Source organism: Rhinopithecus roxellana, chromosome 6 (genome assembly GCF_007565055.1).
Source record: "Rhinopithecus roxellana isolate Shanxi Qingling chromosome 6, ASM756505v1, whole genome shotgun sequence".
NCBI lineage: Eukaryota > Metazoa > Chordata > Mammalia > Primates > Cercopithecidae > Rhinopithecus > Rhinopithecus roxellana.
Window position 1 is genome coordinate 105,576,582 of NC_044554.1, and position 26,025 is coordinate 105,602,606.

Below are 26,025 nucleotides of genomic sequence, written 5' to 3' on the forward strand. Positions count from 1 at the left end.
CACTTGAAGAAGTCAGAAAAAAAGGAGAGCAAATTAAAACTAAAGCAGGCAGAAGGAAGGAAATACAAAATAAAAATCAATAAAATTGAAAATAGAACAACAGCAAAATATCAATGAAACCAAAAGCTAGGTCTCTAAAGAGATCAGTGAAATTTATAAATCTCCACCAAGGCTAACAGACAAAAAAACAAACAAACAAAAACAAACCACCTAAACTACCAGTATCAGGAAGGAAGGAGGGAGGACTGCTACGAACCCAGCAGGCATGATAAATTCAGGGAGGTAAGAGCACAGACAATTCACTGCTCATACATTTGACCACTTAGATATGATGCACCAGTTCCTCACAACAAAAAAACCCCCAAAACCTACAATCCACCAAAATTCAGCTGAGATGAGAGAACTCACTACTCCGGTAACGATTCCAGCCTGCCACAACCACAATCCCTAGGCCCAGATGGTTCCACCTGCAAATTCCACAAAACATTTGCAGAAAAAGTAACACCAATTCCACATCATCTCCTCCAGGACATAAAAGGGGGACACTTTTCAATTCACTTCACTCATTACATCTGTATCACAACTCAACAAGGGCAGTACAGGAAAGAGACAGACGAATATGAACACAGACGCGAAGACGACTGACGACGTCAGCAAGATGAATTCAGCAACATGTAAAAATACTATGCCATAACCAAGGGGGGCTTATTCGAGGAATGCAGAGTTGGTTCAACGTTGGAAACTTCCCCAAAAAATCATGATGACACACTGTCAACCGCACTAACGGTCTAAGGGAGAAAAAACATATGATCCCATCAATTGATGCAGGAAAAGCATCTGACAGACGCCAACATCCTACATGATAAACACTCTCAGCAAACTGAGAATAGAATGAGCGTTTTCAGCTTGATAAGGAAAAACCACAAATAAACTGCAGCTAGCAGCATGCTTCATGGAGGAGGACGGACTGCTCTCCCCCCGAGGTGAGGAGAAAGGCCAGGATGTCTGTTCCCCCATCTCCTACTCAGCACCGTACTAAGGTCCTAGACGGCGCAATACTGCAAGAAAACGAAATAGAAGACAAATGAGATCTTAACAAAAGAAGCAAAACTGTCCCTATTCACAGATGCTATGAATGCAAAGGATTAGAAAACAAAATCAAAACAGCAACAAACCCAGATCTAAGAAGTGAGTTTAGCAAGGTCATGGGTTGTGAAGCCGGCATAAACATCCGTCATACTTCTATACACACGCACTGAACAACTGGAACAATAAAACAAAAAGAGAACCATAAAACAAGCCTGCAAACAATGACATAGCTCCAAACACTAACAATAAAACCAACAAAACCATGTGTATTTCTAACAAAAAGGGGGTGGGTGGGTGTGGTGAAAATCACAAAACGTGGATGAAAGAAAATCAAGAAGAACGTAAATAAATGGAGGGACACACCGTGTTCGTGTACGGAGACTCACTGCAACCACGATGCAGATGCTCCCCAGACTGAGTGGCCGATTTAGTAATTCCTACAAAAATCCGAGCAGGCGATTTGCAGGTAAAGACAAGCTGAATCTAAATGTTGTGCATAAAGTGGGGGACTGCGCTGCTGATTTCAAGACTTACTATGAAGCTACGGTAATCAATACAGTGGGATGGTATTAACAGCAAAGCGACAGATGCTTAGATCAAGGGAACAGAAGAGAAGGTATAGAAAGAGACCCCCATGACGCATGGCCAACTGGTTGTGGACAAAGATGCAGACATAATTCGACGGTGGCGGGACAGTCAGTTCAATAATAATGGCACAATTGGGCATCCACATGAAAACAAAAAAGAAGAAAGTACCTTGACCTCAAGCTCATACCATGGGCAAAAACTAACTCAAAGTGGGTCGCAGATTTACATGTGAACTTAAAACCTTTTAGCAGAAAACATGAAAAAATATTTTTGGCCTGGAGTTATGCAGAGTTCCTGGATCTGACCCCTATAAAAGAAACATTGGTCATTAGTATGCACCCAAATGAAAAGCATTTGCTGTGAGGAACACACTGTCAGAAAATGAAAAGACTGGTCACGGGCGGCGAGAAGGTATTTATCGGTTGTGTATTCGACTTGGATTCACTTCAAACTCAATACTAACAATCCAACTAAAAAATGGGCAGCACCAAGCAGCACGTGGGGGCAGCGACTTCTCCAGGCAGTGGAGAGCCACCAGCTCGTGCCTGGGGCCTTGGCCACCATCACATCACTTCTCTGTCTCCAGCATGACAGGCAGAGTCCGTGACAGAACACCTGCCACACCTGACGCTGCTCCCCACGACCCGCCGGTCCCTACACGGCAGGACTCAGCCAGAGGATCTCGGCTTGGCACAGGACTGGGCCACACAGGCATGGTCCTGTACCTCAGACGTCAGCCCTTCTTCTCCAACTCCCACTAATCGCCAAACGGGGTTGAAGCCCTTGCACCCCCATCCCATTTGAACCGCTTGGCTGTCGGCATCGCATGGTGTTTGCACTGAGCAAACAGAGGCGTGGGCAGGTGGTGGCCCTGCCCAGGTAGCACGGGGTGGGGGCGTGACATAAACACAGGCCTGCGCCACGTGACAGCTGGGCACTGATTTCTGGCCATGGGAGGGCACAGCTGGCTTGGCACTGCCAGGCCAATGGGCAGCTCCCCACAGTGCCTGTCCTGGTGGTCCATGGAATGGCCATTAGGGTACCTCACTGAGGCCACCTCTGGGGTCAGCGCCAGCCAAGCAGGAACAGTGTGAGTCCTGAGACTGCAGAGGACACCCGCCGATACAGAGAGAAGCAGTGCACAGGACAACAGAAAGGCAGCCACTGCTCCCGTCCTCAGCCCAGGCAGGGACACCAAACCAGACCTCCCCCTGAGGGCACCCTCCTCCCTGGGGCAGAGCAGGTGGGCTCCAGGCGGAAGAACTCAGTGGCCAACCATCTTCCCCTCCCGGGCCTCCCCTCTCTTCTCCTCCCTGGTATCTCTTCTCCCTCTTCCTCACTCCTCCATTCTCCCCGTCCCTCCCCTGCCTCCCTCCTCCCCAGAGACACCTCTAGGATCAGCTGTGCCCACACAGGCAGTGACAAATTTGATCACCTTCAACGTGCTGCTCTGATAAGATTAGATTTTAATATTAATGCATTGCCTAATTAAGCTGCAATTAACAATCTCCCTGGCCCAGCCTGGACGCAGCAGGGGGGCTGAGTGAGGAGCCAGAGCCAGCACGGGAGGCTGGAGTTTGGGGATTCTATCAGTCAAGGGCCCGTGCCGACGGCAAGAGCTGTTTAGTGACTGCCTCGTCAGAAAAACCAGGAAAACCACAAGGGTTTTCCTGCCTGACCTTCTGAGCACTGACTCAGATCCCCGAGGGCAGGGGCCTTTGTGTGTTTCTGTGTCCTCTCTGGCCAGAGGTCTGCGGCCCACACCAGACACAGCCCTGGGGGAAGCCGTGGCAAACAGGAAAGGGAACCCTTGACCCTGCAGCCTCACTGCCATGTCTGCTCACCCCATCCCCCCACCACGTCTCCTTGCCCTGTTCCCCCACCACGTCCGCCCGCCCCGCCTCACTGCTACTGCTGCATCCCCTCGTCTACCCCACCGCCACACCCCCTCGCCCTGTTCCCCTGCCACATCCCCCCGCCCCATCTCCCCGCCACATCCCCTTGCCCCATCCCCCCGCCACATCCCCCCACCAAGTCTGCTCGCCCTGCCTCACTGCTGTGTCCCCTTGTCTACTCCACTGTCATGCACCCCCTTGCCTCCTCCCACTGTCATGTCCCCTCACCTTGTTCCCTGGAGGCCCTGATTCCCCAGAGCAGAAAGAGCCATCTGCTGACCCCTGAGATGCCGGGTGATGAGAGTGTGAGGGGACTCCCCTGGGACTGGCCCCCTGGTGGGTCACTAGGCGCTGTCAGGCCACCCAGCTCTCCCTTAGCCAGTGACAGGCCTGCCATCTGCAGACCAGCTGGCCTGAAGCCCTCACAACTTACCCTGGTCTCTCCTGACCCTGGAGACCCACCCATAACCCATGCTCAGGGCCAGCCAGGCAGGGAAGGAGCATCCGTCTCTGCCTCAGGCTCGGACCTGCCATCCCACCCCTTGCAGGGACTGTACAGGTAACCCACCCATGGTCACAGGAGCAAGGGTGCATCGTGGGGTCTATGTCACGGGTTTGCTGACACCGTGGGAACACCCCCAACTCCTCACCCCACCCACAGTCACAGGAGTGAAGGCACATCGTGGGGCCCATATCAAGGGTCTGCTGATGCCGTGGGAACACCCCCAACTCCTCACCCCACCCACAGTCACAGGAGAAAAGGTGCATCGTGGGGTCCATGTCAAGGGTCTGAGGATGCAGCGGAAACACCCCCAACTCCTCACCCCACCCATGGTCACAGGAGCAAGGGCGCACCATGGGGTCCACGTCAAGAGTCTGCTGACGCCGCGGGCACACCCCTGCTCCTCACCTGGAGAACGGGGAGGGGATGGCCCTCTCTGGCAGCAAGCGGTGTGACCTGGACTGTTCTCTTTTTAATTTTAGATTTACACGCACATGAGTTAAGAGCCCAGGAATTCTGTGGGGTGTATCAGGGAACAGCGGTCTCCACACTTCTCGTTTCCTTCTGTTCTCTCCAGAGACCGTGTTCACCTCTCAGCCGATCATGTAGGTATTAACTACATTTCTCTGGAACACACATTCTGTGGCTCCTTCTGGACTTAAGAACTCGGGTGTCCTGCTGACTTCCCGAGAGACAGTGAGGCTTCAGCTCTCCCTCCCTCCTGCCACCTCACCTGGCTAGTTTTTTGTATTTTTTAGTAGATACGGGGTTTCACTGTGTTAGCCAGGATGGTCTCGATCTCCTGACCTCGTGATCCACCCGTCTCGGCCTCCCAAAGTGCTAAGATTACAGGCTTGAGCCACCGCGCCCAGCCGATAATGGGGTTTTCTAAATATACAATTATGTCATCTGCAAACAGGGACAATTTGACTTCCTATTTTCCTAATTGAATACCCTTTATTTCTTTCTCCTGCCTGATTGCCCTGGCCAGAACTTCCAACACTCTGTTGAATAGGAGTGGTGAGAGAGGGCATCCCTGTCTTGTGTCAGTTTTCAAAGGGAATGCTTCCAATTTTTGCCCATTCAGTATGATATTGGCTGTGGGTCTGTCATAAATAGCTCTTATTATTTTGAGATACATCCCATCAATACCTAACTTATTGAAAGTTTTTAGCATGAAGGGCTGTTGAATTTTGAAAGAAGGCTTTTTCTGCATCTATTCAGATGATCATATGGTTTTTGTCTTTGGCTGTCTATATGATAGATTACATTTATTGATTTGCATATGTTGAACCAGCCTTGCATCCCAGGGATGAAGCCCACTCGATCATGGTGTGCAAGCTTTTGGATGTGCTGCTGGATTTGGTTTGCCAGTATTTTACTGAGGATTTTTGCATCGATGTTCATCAGGGATATTGGTCTAAAATTCTCTTTCTTTGTTGTGTCTCTGCCAGGCTTTGGTATCAGGATGATGCTGGCCTCATAAAATGAGTTAGGGAGGATTCCTTTTTTTTTCTATTGATTGGAATAGTTTCAGAAGGAATGGTGCCAGCTCCTCCTTGTACTTCTAGTAGAAATCGGCTGTGAGTCCGTCTGGTCCTGGACTTTTTTTGCTTGGTAGGCTCCTAATTATTGCCTCAATTTCAGAGCCTGTTATTGGTCTATTCATGGATTCAACTTTTTCCTGGTTTAGTCTTGGGAGGGTGTATGTGTCCACGAATTCATCTATTTCTTCTAGATTTTCTAGTTTATTCGCATAGAAGTGTTTATAGAATTCTCTGATGGTAGTTTCTATCTCTGTGAGATCGGTGGTGATAACCCCTTTATCATTTTTTATTGCGTCTATTTGATTCTTCTCTGTTTTCTTCTTTATTAGCCTTGCTAGCGGTCTATCAATTTTGTTATCTTTTCAAAAAGCCAGCCCCTGGATTCATTGATTTTTTGAAGGGTCTTTTCTGTCTCTATCTCCTTCAGTTCTGCTCTTAGTTATTTCTTGCCTTCTGCTAGCTTTTGAATGTGTTTGCTGTTGCTTCTCTAGTTCTTTTAATTGTGATGTTAGGGTGTCAATTTTAGATCTTTTCTGCTTTCTCTTGTGGGCATTTAGTGCTACAAATTTCCCTCTACACACTGCTTTAAATGTGGCCCAGAGACTGTGGTACGTTGCGTCTTTGTTTTCATTGGTTTCAAAGAACATCTTTATTTCTGCCTTCATTTCGTTATGTACCCAGTAGTCATTCAGGAGCAGGTTGTTCAGTTTCCATGTAGTTGAACGGTTTCGAGTGAGTTCCTTAACCCTGAGTTCTAGTTTGATCGCCCTGTGCTCTGAGAGAGTTTGTTAAAATTACTGTTTTTTACATTTGCTGAGGAGTGCTTTACTTCCAACTATGTGGTCAGTTTCGGAATAAGTGCGATGTGGTGCTGAGAGGAATGTATATTCTGTTCATTGGGGTGGAGAGTTCTGTAGACTTTAGGTTCGCTTGGTGCAGAGCTGAGTTCAAGTTCTGGATATCCTTGTTAACCTTCTATCTTGTTGATCTGTATAATGTTGACAGTGGGGTGTTAAAATCTCCGATTAGTATTGTGTGGGAGTTTAAGTCTCTTTGTAGGTCTCTAAGGAGTTGCTTTATGAATCCGGGTGCTCCTGTATTGGGTGCATATGTATTTAGGACAGTTAGCTCTTCTTGTTGAAATGATCCCTTTACCATTATGTAATGGCCTTCTTTGTCTCTTCTGATCTTTGTTGGTTTAAAGCCTGTTTTATCAGAGACTAGGATTGCAACCCCTGCTTTTTTTTTTTTTTATTGTCCATTTGCTTGGTAGATCTTCCTCCATCCCTTTATTTTGAGCCTATGTGTGTTTCTGCATGTGAGATGGGTCTCCTGAATACAGCAAACTGATGGGTCTTGACTCTTTATCCAATTTGCCAGTCTGTGTCTTCTAATTGGAGCATTTAGCCCATTTATGTTTAAGGTTAATAGTTATGTGTGAATTTGATCCTGTCATTATGATGTTAGCTAGTTATTTTGCTCGTTAGTTGATGTAGTTTCTTCCTAGCATTGATAGTCTTTACAATTTGGCATGTTTTTGCAGTGGCTGGTACCAGTTGTTCCTTTCCATGTTTAGTGCTTCCTTCAGGAGCTCTTGTAAGGCAAGCCTGGTGGTGACAAAATCTCTCAGTGTTTGCTTGTCTGTAAAGGATTTTATTTCTCCTTCACTTAGGAAGCTTAGTTTGGCTGGATATGAAATTCTGGGTTGAAAATTCTTTTAAGGATGTTGAATATCAGTCCCCACTCTCTTCTGGCTTGTAGAGCTTCTGCCAAGAGATTTGCTGTTAGTCTGATGGCTTCCCTTTGTGGGTAACCGGACCTTTCTCTCTGGCTGCCCTTAATATTTTTTCCTTCATTTCAACTTTGGTGAATCTGACAATTATGTGTCTTGGAGTTGCTCTTCTTGAGGAGTATCTTTGTGGCGTTGTCTGTATTTCCTGAATTTGAATGTTGGCCTGCCTTGCTAGGTTGGGGAAGTTCTCCTGGATAATATCCTGAAGAGTGTTTTCCAACTTGGTTCCATTCACCCTGTCACTTTCAGGTATACCAATCAGACATAGATTTGGTCTTTTCACATAGTCCCATATTTCTTGGAGACTTAGTTCATTTCTTTTTACTCTTTTTTTTTTCTAAACTTCTCTTCTTGCTTCATTTCATTCATTTGATCTTCAATCACTGATACTATTTCTTCCAGTTGATTGAATTGGCTACTGAAGCTTGGGCATGCATCACATAGTTCTTGTGTCATGGTTTTCAGCTGCATCAGGTCATTTAAGGTCTTCTCTATGCTGTTTATTCTAGTTAGCCATTCATCCAATCTTTTTTCACGGTTTTTGGCTTCTTTGCAATGGGTTCAAACATCCTCCTTTAGCTCAGAGAAGTCTGTTATTACCGATCTTCTGAAGCCTTCTTCTCTCAACTTGTCAAAGTCATTCTCCATCCAGCTTTGTTCTGTCGCTGGTGAGGAGCTGCGTTCCTTTAGAGGAGAAGAGTCACTCTGATTTTTAGAATTTTCAGCTTTTCTTCTCTGGTTTCTCCCCATCTTTGTGGTTTATCCCCCTGTGGTCTCTGATGATGGTGATGTACAGAAGGGGTTTTGGTGTGGATGTCCTTTCTGTTTGTTAGTTTTCCTTCTAACAGTCAGGACCCTCAGCTGCAGGTCTGTTGGAGTTTGCTGGAGGTCTACTCCAGACCCTGTTTGCCTGAGTATCACCAGTGGAGGCTGCAGAACCACAAATACTGCAGAACAGCAAATGTTGCTGCCTGATCCTTCCTCTGGAAGCTTCATCTCAGAAGGACAGCCAGACATATGAGGTGTCAGTCGCCCCAAGTGGGAGGTGCCTCCCAGTTAAGCTACTCAGGGGTCCGGGACCCACTTGAGGTAGTCTGCTGTTCTCAGATCTCAAACTCTGTGCTGGGAGAACCACTACCCTCTTCAAAGCTCAGTTGGAAATGCAGAAATCACCGTCTTCTGCGTTGCTCACGCTGGGAGCTGTAGACTGGAGTTGTTCCTGTTCGGCCATCTTGGAACCTCCCCCGAGAATCCACATTTCTAAGAGGCTCCCGGGGAGGCTGCAGCCAGCCTGGGGACTGCACTTTAAGGATCACTGCTCCAAGAATAAACTGCTGGCTTGTTTTGGAGTTTTCATCTTTCCTGGGGAGAGGCCAACTGCCCAGGGCACACAGACGGACAGATGATCCTGAGGACCTGTCTCATAATTAAGCATTCAAGCCTCCAGATCCACTCTGTTTCAGTCAGCGGCATTCCTCCCCTAATGCCACTTGCAGCCAGTTCCTGGGCCGCGTTGGAGTTTTGAGGTGTAACTCAGGCAGGTTCTCAGCTCCACCTGCCGCTGGCTTAGATTCCGGTTTCCCGAGTCTACTCAGTCCTCTCACTGCTCACCCACCCATTCCAGATTCCAAAAGTCTGCCTCTGTATCCTCTCCCTCTGTGGGGTTAGACCTTACATAAAACAGAAGCCTCCACCATCACTGTGATTTTTGGGGGCACAGACATGAGCTGCATCAGCCACGGGGGCCCGGACACCTGATCCATCCTCACCATCAGCCACTGGGGCCCAGACACCTGATCCATCCTCACCATCAGCCACTGGGGCCTGGACACCTGATCCATCCTCACCTCCTGGCAGTGCGATGTGGCGTAGCCCCGCCTATCCCAGGCCTCTGCTCATCCTCCCCTTCCTGCTTCCAGATCATGCTGGCCCTGACTTCTCCACAGTCAGCTTGGACATGCCTCTCCACACCCCCCAATCCCTATCAGCCAAGGCTTGGGACACCTGTCACAGCCAGATGCTGACCACTCGGGTGTGCCCGAGACGCACAGAGACCCAGACGACAGGTAAGGAATAGACGAGCGAACCCGAGAGGCCCAGAGATCCAGATAACAGGGGAACAAACAGACGAGCGAACCCGAGACGCCCAGGGACCCAGACGACAGGTGAACAAACAGATGAGCGAATGGGCGCACAGCCAAGGCACTGGCCCGTGACAGCAGGGAATGGAAGGCCCCTTCCCAAATCCTCTCCCAGGGTGCAGTGCCACCAATAAACACGGCTCCAAGTCTGCATGCTCAGCTCCAAAACCTGCCAATAACACCTGTAGAATGCAGCAGGGAGAGGGAGCCACGGCTGAACAGGAAGCGGGGTTGGGGACATGGGGGCTCAGGCCCTCACAGCCACAGTGGAGACCAGGAGCAGCCCTGGTGTGGGTGAGGAGCTGGAAAGGAGCCCCCAACTGCCATCAGCTCGCCCCTTGATCTGGCAAGACAGGTCTCCCCTTCTGGCTTTTGTCCTCCATCCCCACCGTGCTACTCCAGGAGGGCGGACCACCCAAGAGCCAGCCACCAAGCCCCTACCTGCTGGCAGGGTGTGCCCAGACGCAGGGCAGGCTTGGCTTATGGGGGTAGGGCACGAACAGGGAGGGAAGCCCCCACCTAAGACCCTCCCCACAAAGGATCGCAGAGGACAACCACTCCTGATACATCCACCTCGGTGCTGGGCTGCAGGAAGGGGAGAAGCGACTGCCACACAACCTCTGCACCTGCACGCTCACGGGGAACGCTCTCCCACAGTACAGGGTGCGATGGCTAGTAGGTGGGAAGAAACAGGAGAGGGTGTCATCGGACGAAAAGCAAGTCTGAAACCAACGCAAGATGCCAAAGGCCAGAAAGTAGCAGCCTCCAGGTCCCACCACAGATGACCCCGCGGGCACCCCCAAGGGAGGGGGCTGATGGCCGGGTGGCTCAGACACAGGAGCGAGGGGATGCCAGGCCATGCTCCAGGCTGCTGCTAAGGGCTGGGCAGGGAACCCTCCCCCAGATGCCCCCAGAACCAGGAGCATGGGGCAGTGCCCAGCTCCCTCCAACAGCAGAGAGCAACAGGGCGGCAGGGGTCTCCTGAGCCCCACAGCCTCCGTGGGGGTATGGACTGCACAGTGACTCTGGGCTCCCGGCCCTGCTCCTCCAAGGGCGCCCTGCAGAGTGGACACAGCCCTGGCAGCACCCTCCGAGGCTCAGCATGGGAAGAGCCCAGCACCACCTCACCACATCAGGGGATAGGCTGGCATGCCAAAGGCTGCGGGCCTCACTTAGACCTGGAGGGTGCAGGCAGGCCCCTCTGGCCCTCGTGGATGCCCCACTCTTCCCTGAAGCGCCGCAGGCCTTCGCTGCAAAGGGCTCTCTGGACTCCGTGAGGCGCACTTAGGCTGGTGAGAGACGGACTTGTTTTTGGAGAGGATTAGATTTACTTGTGATTAATGGGGTGTGTATAAACTGACAAATGATACGAATTTGTTTAAGGGCCTAAGATTTCAGCCCCTTGCTTCTCCACTGCTGCCTGCAAACTTGGATGGCTCCACCTGTTTGCACAACCCCGCAGGTGCATGGGGACACGGGGCCGGGGTGCACTGCTCCAGCAACCACTAGGCCTGGCTGCCCACAGGGGAGGACAGATCGTCTGGGGACGACAGGCAGGTGACGGCCGGAAGCTGCCCCAAGGGCGCGCAGATGGACCTACCCACGGACGGTCGAAGATAGCAGGGGCTGGGGGTGGGGGGTGCCTACCTGCCACCTCCTTGGATGATGGCAGATTCGCGGCGGCAGCCTCAAGGTCGGTTGGGACGGTGCCTCCTCTCTCCATGGCGCGCAGGAGCCCTCGCAGTCGCTCGCACTCTGCCTGCAGCTGGCTGTGGTCCTCGCGCAGGCGCTGCCTGGCCACACTGGCGGGGTTCAGGCTCATGTGCAGCACTTTAGTCCTGCTCTGGTCGTAGTCACCCTGCAGGAACACACACAGCACAGGTCACCATGGCCCAGGCACACGCGCAGCACAGCTCACCATGGCCCAGGCACACGCGCGGCACAGATCACATGCAGCACGGGTCACTATGGCCCAGGCACATGCGCGGCACAGGTCACGTGCAGCACGGGTTACCATGGCTCAGGAAGACACGCGGCATGGGTCACACACAGGACGAGTCACCATGGCCCAGGCACATGCGCGGCATGGGTCACACACAGCACGGGTCACCATGGCCCAGGAAGACACGCGGCACGGGTCACGTGCAGCACGGGTCACCATGGCTCAGGAAGACACGCGGCATGGGTCACACACAGGACGAGTCACCATGGCCCAGGCACATGCGCGGCACGGGTCACACACAGCACGGGTCACCATGGCCCAGGAAGACACGCGGCACGGGTCACACACAGCACGGCTCACCATGGCCCAGGCACACGCGCGGCACGGGTCACGGGCAGCACGGGTCACCATGGCCCAGGCACACGCGCGGCACGGGTCACACGCAGCACGGGTCACCATGGCCCAGGCACACGCGCGGCACGGGTCACACGCAGCACGGGTCACCATGGCCCAGGCACACGCGCGGCACGGGTCACACGCAGCACGGGTCACCATGGCCCAGGCACACGCGCGGCACGGGTCACACGCAGCACGGGTCACCATGGCCCAGGCACACGCGCGGCACGGGTCACACGCAGCACGGGTCACCATGGCCCAGGCACACGTGCGGCACGGGTCACATGCAGCACGGGTCACCATGGCCCAGGCACACGTGCGGCACGGGTCACACAGCACGGGTCACCATGGCCCAGACACACGCGCGGCACGGGTCACATGCAGCATGGGTCACCATGGCCCAGGAAGACGTGTGGCACAAGTCACACAGCACAGTGCTCGGTTCTTTTGTCTTCTTGAGCCTGCCTGGCAGCCATCTCTCCTTGAAGGAATGGCTTCTTCCCTGTGCCCTGTGGACAGGTGCAGGACCAAGGCCTGGCCACCTGCTGGGTCCCTTCTGCCTAACCACAGGAAGAGGGTGAGAGGGGACATGGCCCTGGCTCAGCTAAGCGTAGCGCTTCCCGGAGTTCCATGCTTAGTGCCTGGGAGGAAGGCTTCCTCTCCTCTGAGGTTTCTGGCTGGGATGAAGCTTGGAGCCCGTGTGGCCATGTTCCCATCTCTTCCCGACCAGCCTGGAAGGTGCCCGTGCCACAAGAGAAACAAGGTCAACCACACAGAGATGGAGGGCGAGGGAGCTTGGCACCCGGCGTGGGTGGCTCAGGAATGTGCCTTGCGACCTGATGTTCCCGTGAAACCCAGGGCGGGGACGTGCGTGGTATCCTTGAGGGAGGAGTGCGCGTGGAGGCCCAGCCTGCTGACCTGTGGTAGGTGACCGACCCTCAGCAATTAGCACCACGCAGCCCCGCAGCAGGGGACAGCCGCCCAGGGCAGGGGACAGCTGCTCAGGGCAGGGGACAGCCGTCCTGCAGCAGGGGACAGCCACCTGGGGCAGGGAAGTGCAGGGTCACTGCACACCCCAAGACCTCGACCTCATGCCACACATAAACATCAGTTCTACCACGTTCTGTCTCCTGGGAGTAAACACAGGTTTCTCAAACAGGGTTCAGGAAGTGGTGGCCATAAAAAAAAAAAAGAGTACAACTGACCTTACACAAGTCAAGAACTCCATCCACCGCAACAGTGGAAAGGCACCCACAGAGCAGGAGGTGGTGTCTGAAAATCACATTTCTGAGAAAGGGTTCAGATCCAGAACATACGAAGAACTCAGAAATAACCAAGGGCATGTCAGACAACCCACTCTAAAAATGAGCAAAAAATGTAAGCAGACACTTCCCAAAGAGAGACACCCAAAAAGCTGATAAACACATGAAAAGGCGAACACACACGGGCCAGGGCCAGAGGCACACACACACGAGCCAGGGCCGGGGCCAGCGGCACACCCACACCCACACGGGCCAGGGCCGGGGCCAGAGGCACACACACACATACGGGCCAGGGCCGGGGACAGAGGCACACACACACACACACACCCACACGGGCCAGGGCCGGGGCCAGAGGCGCACACACACACACGGGCCAGGGCCGGGGCCAGAGGCACACACACTCACATGGGCCAGGGCCGGGGCCAGAGGCACACACACTCACATGGGCCAGGGCCGGGGCCAGAGGCACACACACACACACGGGCCAGGGCCGGGGCCGGGGCCAGGGCCGGGGTCAGAGGCACACACACCCACACGGGCTAGGACCGGGGCCAGAGGCACACACACTCACAAACAAGCCAGGGCCGGGGCCAGCAGCGCGCACACACACGGGCCAGGGCTCCCGCCAAGTGCTGAGACTCTGCTGCTCGTGGCTGTCAGCTGTCGGGCAGTGAGACTGGGTGGGCACCCCGTCCCTCAGGCCCAGACACCACCAACCCCTGTGAATGAGGGGTGCGCCAGCAAGCCAGGCCAGCCCCGTGCATAGCGATGGCCTCCTCCCATTTGGCAATGAGTTCCCGCCACCCTTGGGGCTTCTGCCCACGCACTGTCCTATCTCCCAAAGGGGAACAGGGAAACATGTCGTGTGTTCAGGTCACCCCACGCTCTCAGGAGAGAGGCCGGTGTGGACACACCCCATGAGGTGAAGCGACCAGGTGCAGTAAGCCTCCAGCCTCCCAGAGCCCAGGCTGCGGTGGGCCACTGCTCTCCAAGTCCCCAAAGGACGGCGAGGCCTGGCCTGGGCTGTGCCCACTGCAGGGCACCTCAATGAGGCCGGAGCCCGTCAGCTGTGGGCAATTGTGGTCCCAGAGCCCAAAATGTGCTTCCCACAGGGAGGGAGGAGGGGATGGGGAAGAAGGGAAGAGACCTCACCCCTCCTGGTGCCACTCCGGACTCTAAGACGTCCCCTTGACATCACGTCACACAAGCTAACGGCTGGCCCTGCCACCCCCGCCTCATGGAAGAGGCCAGTGGAGATGGACACGCTGACCTGGACCAGGGACCCCCGGCCCCATGGAACGATGGCAGAGGCCGCCGCAGAGGGAAGCAGGTTTGCAGACATGGCTTGCTTGGCTGCTCCCTCTGTGCTTCTCCTGGGAAGGAGGAGGGGAGGGGAAATCCACCCACTCAGGCCCAGGGGAGAGGGAGGTGGGAGCCCCGCCGCTTGGCCAGGGTGGGAGAGAATCTGCGCAGCTCTTCACCGGTTTTCTGAGAACCTTGTAAACCTCAGAGGATGAAGAGACATCTTGTAACTCTAGCTGAATCACAGACTCTTGGGGTTAAAAGGATTGCTACTTCATTCAGTTTGCACAGCCGGGGCAAGAAAACCCAGTGTGCAAAATCCAGCCACCCACACACGCTCATGAGGCCCCTCTGAAGGGCGGCACTGGCTTTCCGGGGGCCTCTGAGGGCTGGACGGCATCTCAACCTCTCCACCATCCTACGGATCCGGAGCCTCGAGGAGCCACGGAGGATGCGGACGGGGGTGGGGCCGCCTCCTGCGGACACCAGCCAGTCAGTCACAGGGCTGTGCAGTCACCCCGCCCCCGTCCTAACCACGCAGCACTGCAACTGCACCCAGAAAGCAGCCGCGGGGCACACGAGGCCGTCCTGAGCTGCGGGCACAGAAACATGATTCTGAATTTCAGATAACTCGCGTGTGTCCCAAAATATTCTTCTTTTGATTTTCTTCAACCCTTTAAAAATGTACAACGGTTCTTAGTTTAGGGGCTGCCCGGCAGGCGGGGCTGTAGTCAGCTGAACCCCGGCAAGGACGAGGCTGCACGGCGTGGACTCAGCCCTCCTCTGACCCAGAGCAACCAGACCCTACTCCCCTAGGCCTCACCCTCCTCTTCCTCCCCTAGGCCTCACCCTCCTCTTCCTCACCAGGCTTCAACACTGCTGACCTCCTGAAGGGACCTCCAGGTGGGAGGAGGTAGTGACCGTCCTGGAGGCTGCCCAGTGAGGCCTCACCTGGCCCCAGCATCCTCCCACTTAGCAGACAGGTGGACTTGCCGGAGGGGTGGGGGCTCAGCGGTGGCACAGCGGTGGCACGCCCAGCGCTGGCGCTGGACCCAGCAGTGCCTGAGGATGTCCAGTTCCCTGGGGTGGATGTCCTGGCAATGCTCAATGTTCCACAGGCAGGAATGAGAGCCAGAGGTGCAGCCCCACCCCCAGCCAGGGTGCCCCTGACCGGTCCATCATCCTGGGGTGAGGTTTCCCCCTTGATGGGGGGCTTAAGGTCCAGGAAACAATTCTGCATATCAGAGTATTTAATGACCAAAAGCAGGAGCCAGTAGAGATGAAGGAAACCAAATCAAAACAGAGAGAAGATAAAACTGAGAAGTTCTTCTTTAATGCCAATCCTGTCACCCTCCGGCCCCCAACAGGGCAGCGCACTGCACTGCTGGCCCCGCTGGGGGCGAAGGCTTGGTGTGTGCAAAGCCACCGTGTCCAGGCTGGGACCAACCCCCAGGTGTGTCCTCCTCAGCGCCATGCATGCACCACCAGGTCCTGCTCTCCCAGAGCCACAGTGAGGCCAACAAGTTTGGAGCAGGTTCCCGTGGCCCGGCTTCCACCTGCAGCAGGAGGCCCTGGGTCACGGAGAGCAATCACTGGGCACCTGCGGCCGGGGCGGAGCGACCTGCCAATGGCACCGCTGACTGACCAGGGCTGAGAACAAGCCTGGGCTCCATAACTGGTGGTGTGGACAACCCACCTCCCAGGAGGGCCAAGGAGCGGGAGGACGGGCGCTAGGGCTCTGTGCAGATGGCAACATTCTGGGCAGCTACTCGCCTTTCTGTAAGTTCAGGGGACTTTCCCTGCCTAATGCCTGGAGAAGGCAGAGCCCCTAGAGGCAACACGGGAGGGGCAGACTGGGTACCACCCACCCTCTCACGTCCCCACCGTGATTGTGGGCCAGGCTCTTGACCTCCATGGGTTCGTTCCTGCCATCCTTCCTTCCCTCTGTCCATCCACCCACACACCTGTCTGTCCATCTGACATGATTTCCAAGCCTTGGACGCTCTCAGCACAGCTGTGAACACAGTGGTGGAGCCGCCACTCACAACGAAAGCAGCTGATATCCCACAGAGGGGCCTCCTGGGCCATACTCAGCACGTGGAGGGGACATTCCCAGCCCTTCCAGGAGGAGGCCACACCTGAGCCCCTGGGGGCCTAGAACCTCTGCTCCAGGTGAGACAGGACCGTGCCCCAAGGTGGCTGGGGGCAACAGCCAAACTTCCAGGCTGCTGCTGTGACCACAGCCAGGGGCGGTACAGAGTCAGGCACACCATTCCATGCCTCGGAGCTCCATGTCTCGGAGCCTGTGCGCCACACATTTCAGCAGGTGCTGGAAGCCCAGGAGTAATGGGAGCCCTGCGCTAAGGCCTGTCTCCAGGGCAGCCGAGTGTCGGGATGAGGACGGCCCTGTGTCCTATACAAACAGCACCACTCCTGCGCCTGCCCCACCAAGAGGAGCCACTCAAATGCACAGGCAGCAAAGCAGCACAGGAGGAAACTAGGCGGGATCTAGGGGATCAGGAAACATCCCATGTCTCGGATCAGAAGACTTGGCGCTGTCGGGACCAACCAATCTGCACATCTGGGACACTCCCAGGACTCAGCTGGCCTCCCTGAAGAACTGACAAGCCGATTCTGAAACTCACAAGGAACTGCAGGGGCTCAGAACAGCCACCACAGGATTGAAATCAGTCTCCTGATTTCAAAACTTACTACAAAGCCACAGCGATCACGATGGTGTGGTGTGGGCATCAAGACGGACGTACAGACCAACAGCACAGCAGAGTCCAGCAATCAACCACATGTCCATGCTGAGTGACTCTGAGAAAGATGTTAAGGCCATTGGATAGGGAAAAACAGTCTTTTCAACAAATGCTGCTGGGACAATGGGCTGTCGCATGCCGAAGAACGAAGCTGGGCCCCGCCTCCCACCATAAACAAAAACTAAATAACGGTGGATCCAGGACCCATGTGAGAGCCCAACTGTAAAACCCGTAGAAGAAAACAGAAGAGGAAACCCTCCCAACCTTGGATTTAACAAAGGATTCTTAACCCAAAGCACAAAGAACAAAAGAAAAAAACAGGTAATCGGACTTCATCCAAACCAAGAACTTGCGTGCTTCAAAGGACGCCGATGAGATGCAAAAACAAGCCACAGAACCGGAGAAAATGTCTGCAAATCTATACCCGAAGAACTTAGATCTGAACACATAAAGCAGGTTCACAGCTGAAACAACCCAGTGTTACAACGGGCAAAGCATCTGCAGAGAGACTCCTACGAGGCCAATCAACACATGAAAAGCTGTTCAGCATCGTCCAGCATCCAGAGACAGAAACCGAAATCACATTGAGGTATCACTTTGCACCCCCAGGACGGCCGGGAAGTCACTCGACAACACGTTGGTGAGGATGGGGAGAAACTGGAACCCTAGTGTGCGGCAGCTCTGGAAAAGAGTCTGGCAGTTCCTCCAATGATGAAACGGTTACCATGTGACCCAGCAGACCCAGTCCCAGGCAGACCCCGGAGAGAACTGCACACACACCCACAAAGACTCGTCTGTCAATGTTCATAACAGCCCCGAAGTAGAAACCACCCAAATGTCCAGCAGTCGATGACTGGATACGTAAGATGTGGCCGTGCAGACAGTCGGTGTTTCAGCCACAAGAAGGAACACATCACCGACACCTGTGACCACATGGGTGAACCTTGAACATGGGAAGTGAGAAAAGCCAATCACAAAGGCCACAGGACTCCCTTCCCAGGAAATGCTCGGAACAGATGGACCCACAGAGGCAGGCAGTAGCCGACTGGTGGCTGAGGGTTTGGGGCACAGATGACAGCAGGGTGATGGATAACTAGAGGGTTCAGGCCTCCTTGAGAGGTGATCAAAACGTCCTGTGATGAAGGGTGACAGTGGCTGCACTAGCCGTGGACATAAAAGCCACTGAACTGCCCCCTTCGAAGGGACGAGTGACGTGGAATGTGCGTCGCATTTCAATAGCGCTGTTAGAAATGGCAGCCGGGCGGGAGTGAGAAACAGCAGGAAGCATAGACGCAGCCACGGGAAACCAGCCTTTTCCTTTGCATGTGCGGCGATTTCAACTTCAAGAGCAGCTCTCCAGGGGGAGGAGGACAAGGGCTGAGAGAGCTGCCTGGAGGGAGCTCCCAGGTGAAGGAGAAACTCTGGGGCTCTGTAAGGAAATGTCCTTACTTGTGTTCTGCTTGGGCTGGGGAATGTGAGGCTGAAGGGGGTCCCTGTCCCCAAGACCCTCCTCCTCCACAGCCAGAAGAGCCTCCAGGGCACTGTGGCCTGACCATCACCCCCCACCCCGTCGGCCCTGTCCTACTCCTGCCAGCTGGGCCCAGACACCAAGTGCAGTGATCACAGTCTGCAGGACCAGGTGACATCAGGGTATGCCCACAGGGCCCTGCCTTGGTGGCTTCTCGGAGCCTGCAGGCCACCTCCACATCTGATGGGGACAAAGTCCCCGTGAGTCAGGCAGCTGACAGGCAGGAGACCGGCTGGCCTGGCTTCTGTGGCTTGGCACCCCCTGCAAGTGCACAGTGCAGTGGCCACCAAGAGAATCAGGAGCAGAGGGAGACAGGCATGGGCAGCCCCTCACCTGGGCCATCAGCCACTGGGAGCAGACAGTGGACACCTGAGACCCTCCAGCTAGATGGGGGCTGCGAGGGGCCAGGACTCTGCTTCTCCCTGCAGAGCAGGGAAGCAGCACGGTGCCTCAGTGCCCGCTTAGCAGAGGCCCAGAAGAGGCCGGCTGCCAAGGGTGACTGCTGTTGCCAGCGGGACACCCCCATCAGCCTAAACACTCATTCAGTAGGCGTCCTCCCCACCAGAAAGGCCAGCTCTGTGGTGACAGGGACTGCTTTCCACCACCGCACCGCCAGTACCAAGGACTGTCCCGGCACAGGCTCCATGTGGAAGATGTGTCTGTTGAATGAATGGATGATGATGACTAACCCTTACTAAACTAGGATGTGCTCCTGTGGGCTTAAAACCAGGTCGCTAGAGTGGTTAAAGTAATGCATGAAGTAAGAGCCAGCAGGTCCCGAGAAACGGCTTGGAACCCTTCTCCAAGTTGTGGGGAGGCCCCCCTCACTTCCTGGGTCACAGCTGCACCCCAAGAGCAGTGAAGGGTGTGAGAGAGGAGCTGCTGCTGGGCCCACCCTGGAGATGAAGGGAAGGAGGGTGAGGGCAGCAGCCATCTGCAGATGCCATGGGATGCCAGGCCCGGCTGGTGCTCTGCGAGCCCTGTTTCATTTATCCTGCTGCTTTCTGGAGGAGAACACAGTCGTGCAGCACTCACGTGACCCCTCGGAGGTGTGTGGAAGGTGGTGGCGCTGGGCCGCAGACTGGGGTTAGGGCTCTGCATGGCGTGGCTGTGGCTGGGGGCACCAAGGGGCTCAAAGCGTGGCTTGAGAAGTCTGGAGTGGGGGGAGAGGGGCCACCAGGGCAGGAGGTAGTCCAGGGGGCATCCCAGATGGGGCACAGACCAGTGCAGCCTCAAGATCCTCCTACACAAAGACCCAAGCACTTCCCACCATGGACATACCAAGCCTCCAGCCCAGAGGGCGGGCCAGCGGGTTCTGCACTGGGGCCAGGACGCAGAGGATGTGGGGTGGGTGCGGATGTGGGGTGGGCTCTGCAGCCCGGGAGGCAAGATCACTTCCTCCCAGGCCCCATCTGTCCATCTGCTCAGGGCCACCCCTGCCCTCTGTGTATTCTGGCAGGACACCTCCTGCTCACAGAACCCACTGCCAGCTGCCAGCCCAGGAGGTCCATGTGAGGCTCCAGGCATGGGGAGAAGCCCCTTCAGTGCTGCCCCCAGCCCCGTGCACCCTACCCACCTAGGGCGCTGAGCACTGTGCTTGCCAGCAAGCAGGAGCACCGTCGGGGGCTGGCACCACTCAACTCAAGCAGATGGGAGATCGAGCAACCTTGCTGGAATCGGCTGTTAGATGACAGCTTCCAGGAAGAAAGGGGAAAAATGGCTATAATCTTCTGCTAAAATTTGTTGCCTTGTTTGATTCACAGCTGAGAAAACTGTTGAGATACTGACGAGAATCTCAAAAGGAAAAGTTTGGAGCCTTCCTTGGATGCCATGGTGCAATCATCCACTCAACAAAAATCTTCCACTTGCAGAGCGAGCAGGCGCTCTGGTGCCATTAACCAGCGCAGTGAAACAGAAGAGCCGGCTGGTGGGTGCGGCAGGAGAATGCTGGGACAGGCAGGGCAGATCCCCGGTCACTTGCAGGCCTACTGTCTCTCCAAGCTCCCCTCCAGGCTGGGCCTAGGGTTCTGGAGATGACAGGGCCCCACCTTCAGACACAGCTATCTTGGAGGGGTCTGCATTGGGAGAGACAAGGCCCAGAGAGGGTGTGGGTGCTCCAGGGCTGCCTTGCAAGCCCACACCTGTGCCCCCAGGAGGCCTCGGCCTCGACTGCCCATTTCCCTCTGTGTTCAGGGGACTGTCTGCAGCCCAAGTCCTGGAGGAGGAGGCTGGGTGGTGGCTGGCGTTGGCTCAATCTCCATTCCCACTATGAGTTCTGTCCCTAACTTGCCGGCAGGTCTCCATCCTCTCTGGGTCTCAGTTTCCCACTTGTGAAGGTGAGTGTGGTGAGTTTCACCTTAAGGACCTTCCTTCCGGCCGAAATGCTCATAAGACCTGGAGCAGAGGGCAGGAAAGCCAGGAGCCCACGCCCTGGTGCATGCAGGGGCCAGGCGCCATGGGCCCTTGGCTGCCCCGGGCAAAGGAAGTGGTTTCTGAGGGGCCCTACCCTCAAGGTCCCTGCCAGAGAGGAAGCTGCCTCCAGCAAGGCCCAGGACACACTCGGGGAGGGAGGCGCCTGTCGCCCTGTGCCTGACGCGCATGCTGAGAGCAGAGAAAGCGCTGGAAGGAAGCAGCGACAACAGGGGAATGGAAAACACAGTCAAATAACTGCCAGTCCTCATGCATATTTATAGATCGCCTGGCCTCAAAACTCAATCAATACCTCTCCTGACTGAAGGAAATGGCTCGGGGAGGAGAGTGAGGCAGCTTGGGCTGTGCCTGCTGGGCCGCGGCAGGGCAGAGCCAGAGGCCCGGCCTTCCCATTTCCTGCCTGTGGCCTTGCCCGCCGCTCACGGCTGGGTTGTGGGACCTGCCTCTGCAACAAGCCCAGGTGAGGGTCGCATCTCCCAGCCCTGCCCTCCACAGCGGCCTGACCTTCGGCAACTTGAGCGGGGCCAGCAGGAGGGCTGAGGGGCTGGATGCGCCTGTACATGCCTGTCGCTGAGGGGCCTGCGGGGCCATGTCCCACCTCTTCCGGGAAAGCGGCTCCCGAGCAGGCAGAGGCACATGGAAGGGAGAGGGCAGACTGGAGCAGAGGGAGAAACTGAGGCCTGAGGACAGAGGCCACGCTGCTGCTTGTGACCAGTGCCCACGAGCAGTGGGAGGATGGGGGTAGGACAGGACCCTGGGAGCTGCCTTTCTGCAGAGCTGAGCGCTCCACCATGGGGGAGTGGGTGTCCTGGGCCTCGTCTGCAGCAGCTGCAGGGGGAGAGGGAGTGGCCCAGGGTCACATGGCGGAGCTCCCGGAGGCCCCTCCAGCACATGCCCCACGGCCAGGCTTCACCAGGAATGGAAACTCTCCACAGCCAAGGCGTCCACGGCAAAGCCAGCCTGCGAGTGAGCCCACCACAGCTGCGCCGTGGGCCCCAGCGAACGCCACCCACAACCCCCTCCACCTGCTATGGCTGTGTGCTGCACAGCCTCCGTTCAGGGCCCTGCCCAGAGGCTAAGCGAGGGAGGGCCTGAGGGAGGGGCCACAGCTTTCCTCAGCGGGACACCCCCTGTGAACCAGCACATCTGCCAAATCAGTGAAGCCAAAACACTGGCACCCAGGAGACGGCGCTGAGGCCACCACACAGCTCCAGGGCTGGCCTTCCTGGCCCAAGACCCTGCAGGGCCAGGGGAGGAGGGAGCTGGGAGGGGTCATGACGGTCCTGGTTCCAGCAAGGGTCAGGAACTCCTCCCATGACACCCCTGATAACAGCCTCTGATTCCGTGGCAGGGAAGGGGCAGGTGGCCTGCAGTGGCCAGGGAGGATGGCACGTGATACTCTCCACTGGTCAGCAGGGCGGGGACAGCATCCCCTTCCTAATCTGGCCAGGGATGAGACCAGATCACCCTGGGCTAAACTCCTGGCCTCCAGGGGCTGTGCCTGTGGTGAGGAGGAGATGGTCCTGACGGCAGCCAGCAAGGCTAACATCTGCCCCCACCTGCCTGGAGCAGTCCCTGAACAGAGACGAGACGCCCAGCTCCAGAGGGAGATCCAGGCCGGATACCTGTACAACACAGGAGGGGCTGGGCCGGACACACATAAGGGATCCAGAATGAAGGACAGACAGCTGCTGCCCCAGGACGCCATACGGGGCTTCCCTGGACCCGCCAGCAAGGTACCAGCCCAGCCGGGGCAACGCGCCCGGGCCCTGTTTCTTGAGGCTCCAGGGCGGCTCTCCTAAGAGGAAGCCGGGGCACAGCCCCTGGAGCTGGCTCTCTGCGGTCCAGAGCGTGTGCAAACACACTAGCTTGCTCTCTGAGCCTTGATTGGCTGTCTGTAGAGTGGTGGCTATGGTGACCTACCAACTCCACGGAAAGGTCAGGCGGGTTAACAGATGTGCACATGGTCTAAGGCTGAAAGGCGCTCTGCCGGGCACGCGAGCATCGCCCAGGGGGACCCATGGGGTGAAACCAGAGACGTGGCTCTCCTCCCTCCGCCACATGCGCCTGGCTCTGGGTCCCTCGAACCCAACCCTGTCTGAGGACCCAAGTCCTTCCCAAGACGTCCCTAAGAACCAAGGGGCGTCTGGCAAACTAGGCCACGGGCAGGCTCCAGGTGCAAACCCAGTTCCTTGTGAGAAGCAGAGTGCCTCCCCTTCCCCAGAGTCCTGCCGAGTGGGGGCAGCGGGGAGGGGCCTCTTCCTGGCCCCCAGGAGAGCCACAGCCACTTTCCACCTCCCCTCAAGCCCCACAGGCACCAGCAGGGCACCAGCAGGACCCCGTGCTTCCCTTCTCCTCTAAAAAGCTGTTCTCATCCGTTTCCCTGCAGATACACCTGGGAACCAAAAGGACGTTGGTCCCTTGGACGCAGTGCCTGCAGCAGCAGCTGCTTGGGGACACCTCCACTGTGCCATGTCCAAGAGCCGCGGGGACCGGCACTCCATGCAGGGCACTTGCAGACAGGGCCACGGCACTTGCTTCCCAGAGGAGGCCCCGGAGAGGCTGTAGGCATGCTTAGGGATATCAGCTTTGGGGGAGCCCGGACACCCCAGATTCCGCCTCTGAGTTTGGTTTTCTATCCCAAGTGCAAGACATGGCTTCAGTCCAAGTGGCAGCAGCAGGGACAGGCTGGAGGAGATCAAGGTGCTCAGCGGCGGGTCCCTGGGCACGTCTCTATCTGAGGGGACAGCAGAGACCACTGGGCAATCTCTACACACAGGACAAGGGCTTGCAGGCCAGGTGCGTATGCCCATGCCTGCCCAGGCAGCAGACGCAGGGGTCTGGCAGAGCCCGAGTTGGGTCCCAGTTCCATCAGCCATAACTGTGTGACTCTGGGCCAGTCCCCAGAACCCCAACCTCAGTCTCATGTCACCCAGAGGCGAGGATGGTCACCATGTGATAGGGGAGCGTAGAGCTCGGGCACACTCACTCACACCATCCATCTATCCGTCCGTCCACCGGCGGCTCTGCCACCCTCCTGCACGTCCCGCACCACCTCAAGGCCCGCACGCCCTCATTAAAGCTCCCCTGACCTCGGGCCTCATCAGCAGATGAAGGACTCTCGGCACAGCCAATTACCCGGTGCTGGTAATCACCCGCTGACTTCCACCCGAGTCCTTCAGAAGGTGATCTGCTGAGAGCAGCTTGTAAACAATTTGGAGGGAAGAGATAAAAACCCCAATTGCCAGGAAGGGTTGGACAACAGTGACCTAGGCTGAGGCCTGGCTCTGAGCCCCACACCTGACCCCACACAGGAGCCCCTCCATGTCCACCCCCAGCTGCAGCTCTCCCCTCCACCCCTGCACCCAGGTCCTTCGCCACCCTCTGCTGCCCCTGTGAGCGGCTGCAGGCCACAGGGGGAGGGTGCTCCAGTGGGGCCCTTGGCAAAACTCAGCATGGGGGGAGCAGCACACGTGGGCAAGGGGGGATGAGCAGGGAGAGCCCAGTGAGCACCGTGGTGGGGGGGGGGGTCCTGGCTCCATCACCCATGCTCCTCGTTCAGCTCACAGCCCATCGCCTGCCCCATCTGCAGACCAGGCATCTCCCTGAGCTCCCGCCACGGCAGTGTGGTCAGTGCACGGGGCACCCGCTGGCCACCCACCCTGGGCATGAAGCCCATCCTTCCTGGGAGGAGGAGGAGGGGAAAGCGGTGGTGTCCTGGTCCCGCTGCAACCACAGGTCCTCCTCCTCCTCCAAGACACGTGGGCTTCACCCAGAAGACTGCTCCCCCTGGCCTGCCAAGGGAGTGAACTGGGTCGCTGCCAGACTGGCGGATGAGCAGGAGTCCTGGGCAGCCTCCACTATCCCAATCTCCCTACTACAGAGCACAAACAACAGCCGGTGCCTAACTCACCCTGCCTGAGGCTCGGCCAGAGCTGACAGGAGGCCTCAGGGGCTCAGGCAGCAGGTGCAGGACCAGCTGGTGGATGAAGGGCCTGAGGAGGGCAGGAGTGACCGAAAGACCGAGGCCGTGTGAGGGCAGGGTCGGAGTAGCCACTCGGAGCGCTCCACCCCTCCCATCTGGGGTGTGGCTCACTCCTAACAAGCTGCCTGTTGGGTCTCACTGTAGTGAAATGCATGTGACAGGAAGCTGACCGCCATCACCATTCTAAGTGCACAGCTCCCTGGCATTCAGCACACTCCCAGCGCTGTGCGGCCACCACCACAGTCCATCTCCAGAGCTTCCTCACCTCTCCAGACTAAAACCTACATCATTAACACTTTCCATGCCCCAGCCCCAGCCCCAGCCCCAGCCCCAGCCCCAGCCCCCGGCACCGGCACCAGCCTCTCCACCTCCTGTCTCTGGATCTGATGACTCGAGGGGCCTCATGCAGGCAGAATCACAGCCTGTGTCCTTCTGGGACTGGCCAGTTTCACCCAGCCCAGCGTCCTCAGGTCCATCCGTGCTGCGGCAGGTGTTAGGACGCCCCTCCTTCTCCAGGCTGCCGGGTACTCCGTTGTATGGAAGGACCACACTGTGTCCATCACGCGTCTGTCCACAGACGCTGGGTGAGATCGCCTCTGGGCTACCGTGAGCGAGGCTGCTGTGAACGCGGGTGCCCGTATCCGTGAGTCCCTGCTTTTGGTTCTTCTGGGGAGGTATACAGCAGTGGACCTGCTGGTCTGTGTGGTGAAACAAAGCCACTTTTCCATCAGTGACAGCAGCATGGCCAAGCCCCCATCGGAAACATTTCTTGTAGAATCTTGTGCTTAGTCTGCAAACTCCCATGACAGGAATTACATAAGTGACCACACTTTCCTTTCTCCTTAGGCTGCCAGGAAGCTCAGA

The 26,025-nt window shown here is 56.3% G+C and overlaps 1 protein-coding gene across 7 annotated transcripts in view; it reads right to left on the reverse strand.

Annotated features, from left to right (window-relative positions):
• Positions 1-26,025, reverse strand: part of MAD1L1 (mitotic arrest deficient 1 like 1) — a 412,602-nt gene that overhangs the window by 107,341 nt on the left and 279,236 nt on the right. For 6 of the 7 annotated variants that reach the window (XM_030932978.1, XM_010366657.2, XM_030932977.1 and 3 more), the window contains exon 17: positions 11,202-11,412. In XM_030932978.1, the coding sequence (XP_030788838.1) occupies positions 11,202-11,412 (211 nt within the window). Of the gene's footprint in view, positions 1-11,201; positions 11,413-14,424; positions 14,914-26,025 lie in introns of those variants that run through there. The other variant, XM_030932979.1, reaches the window with a different exon arrangement.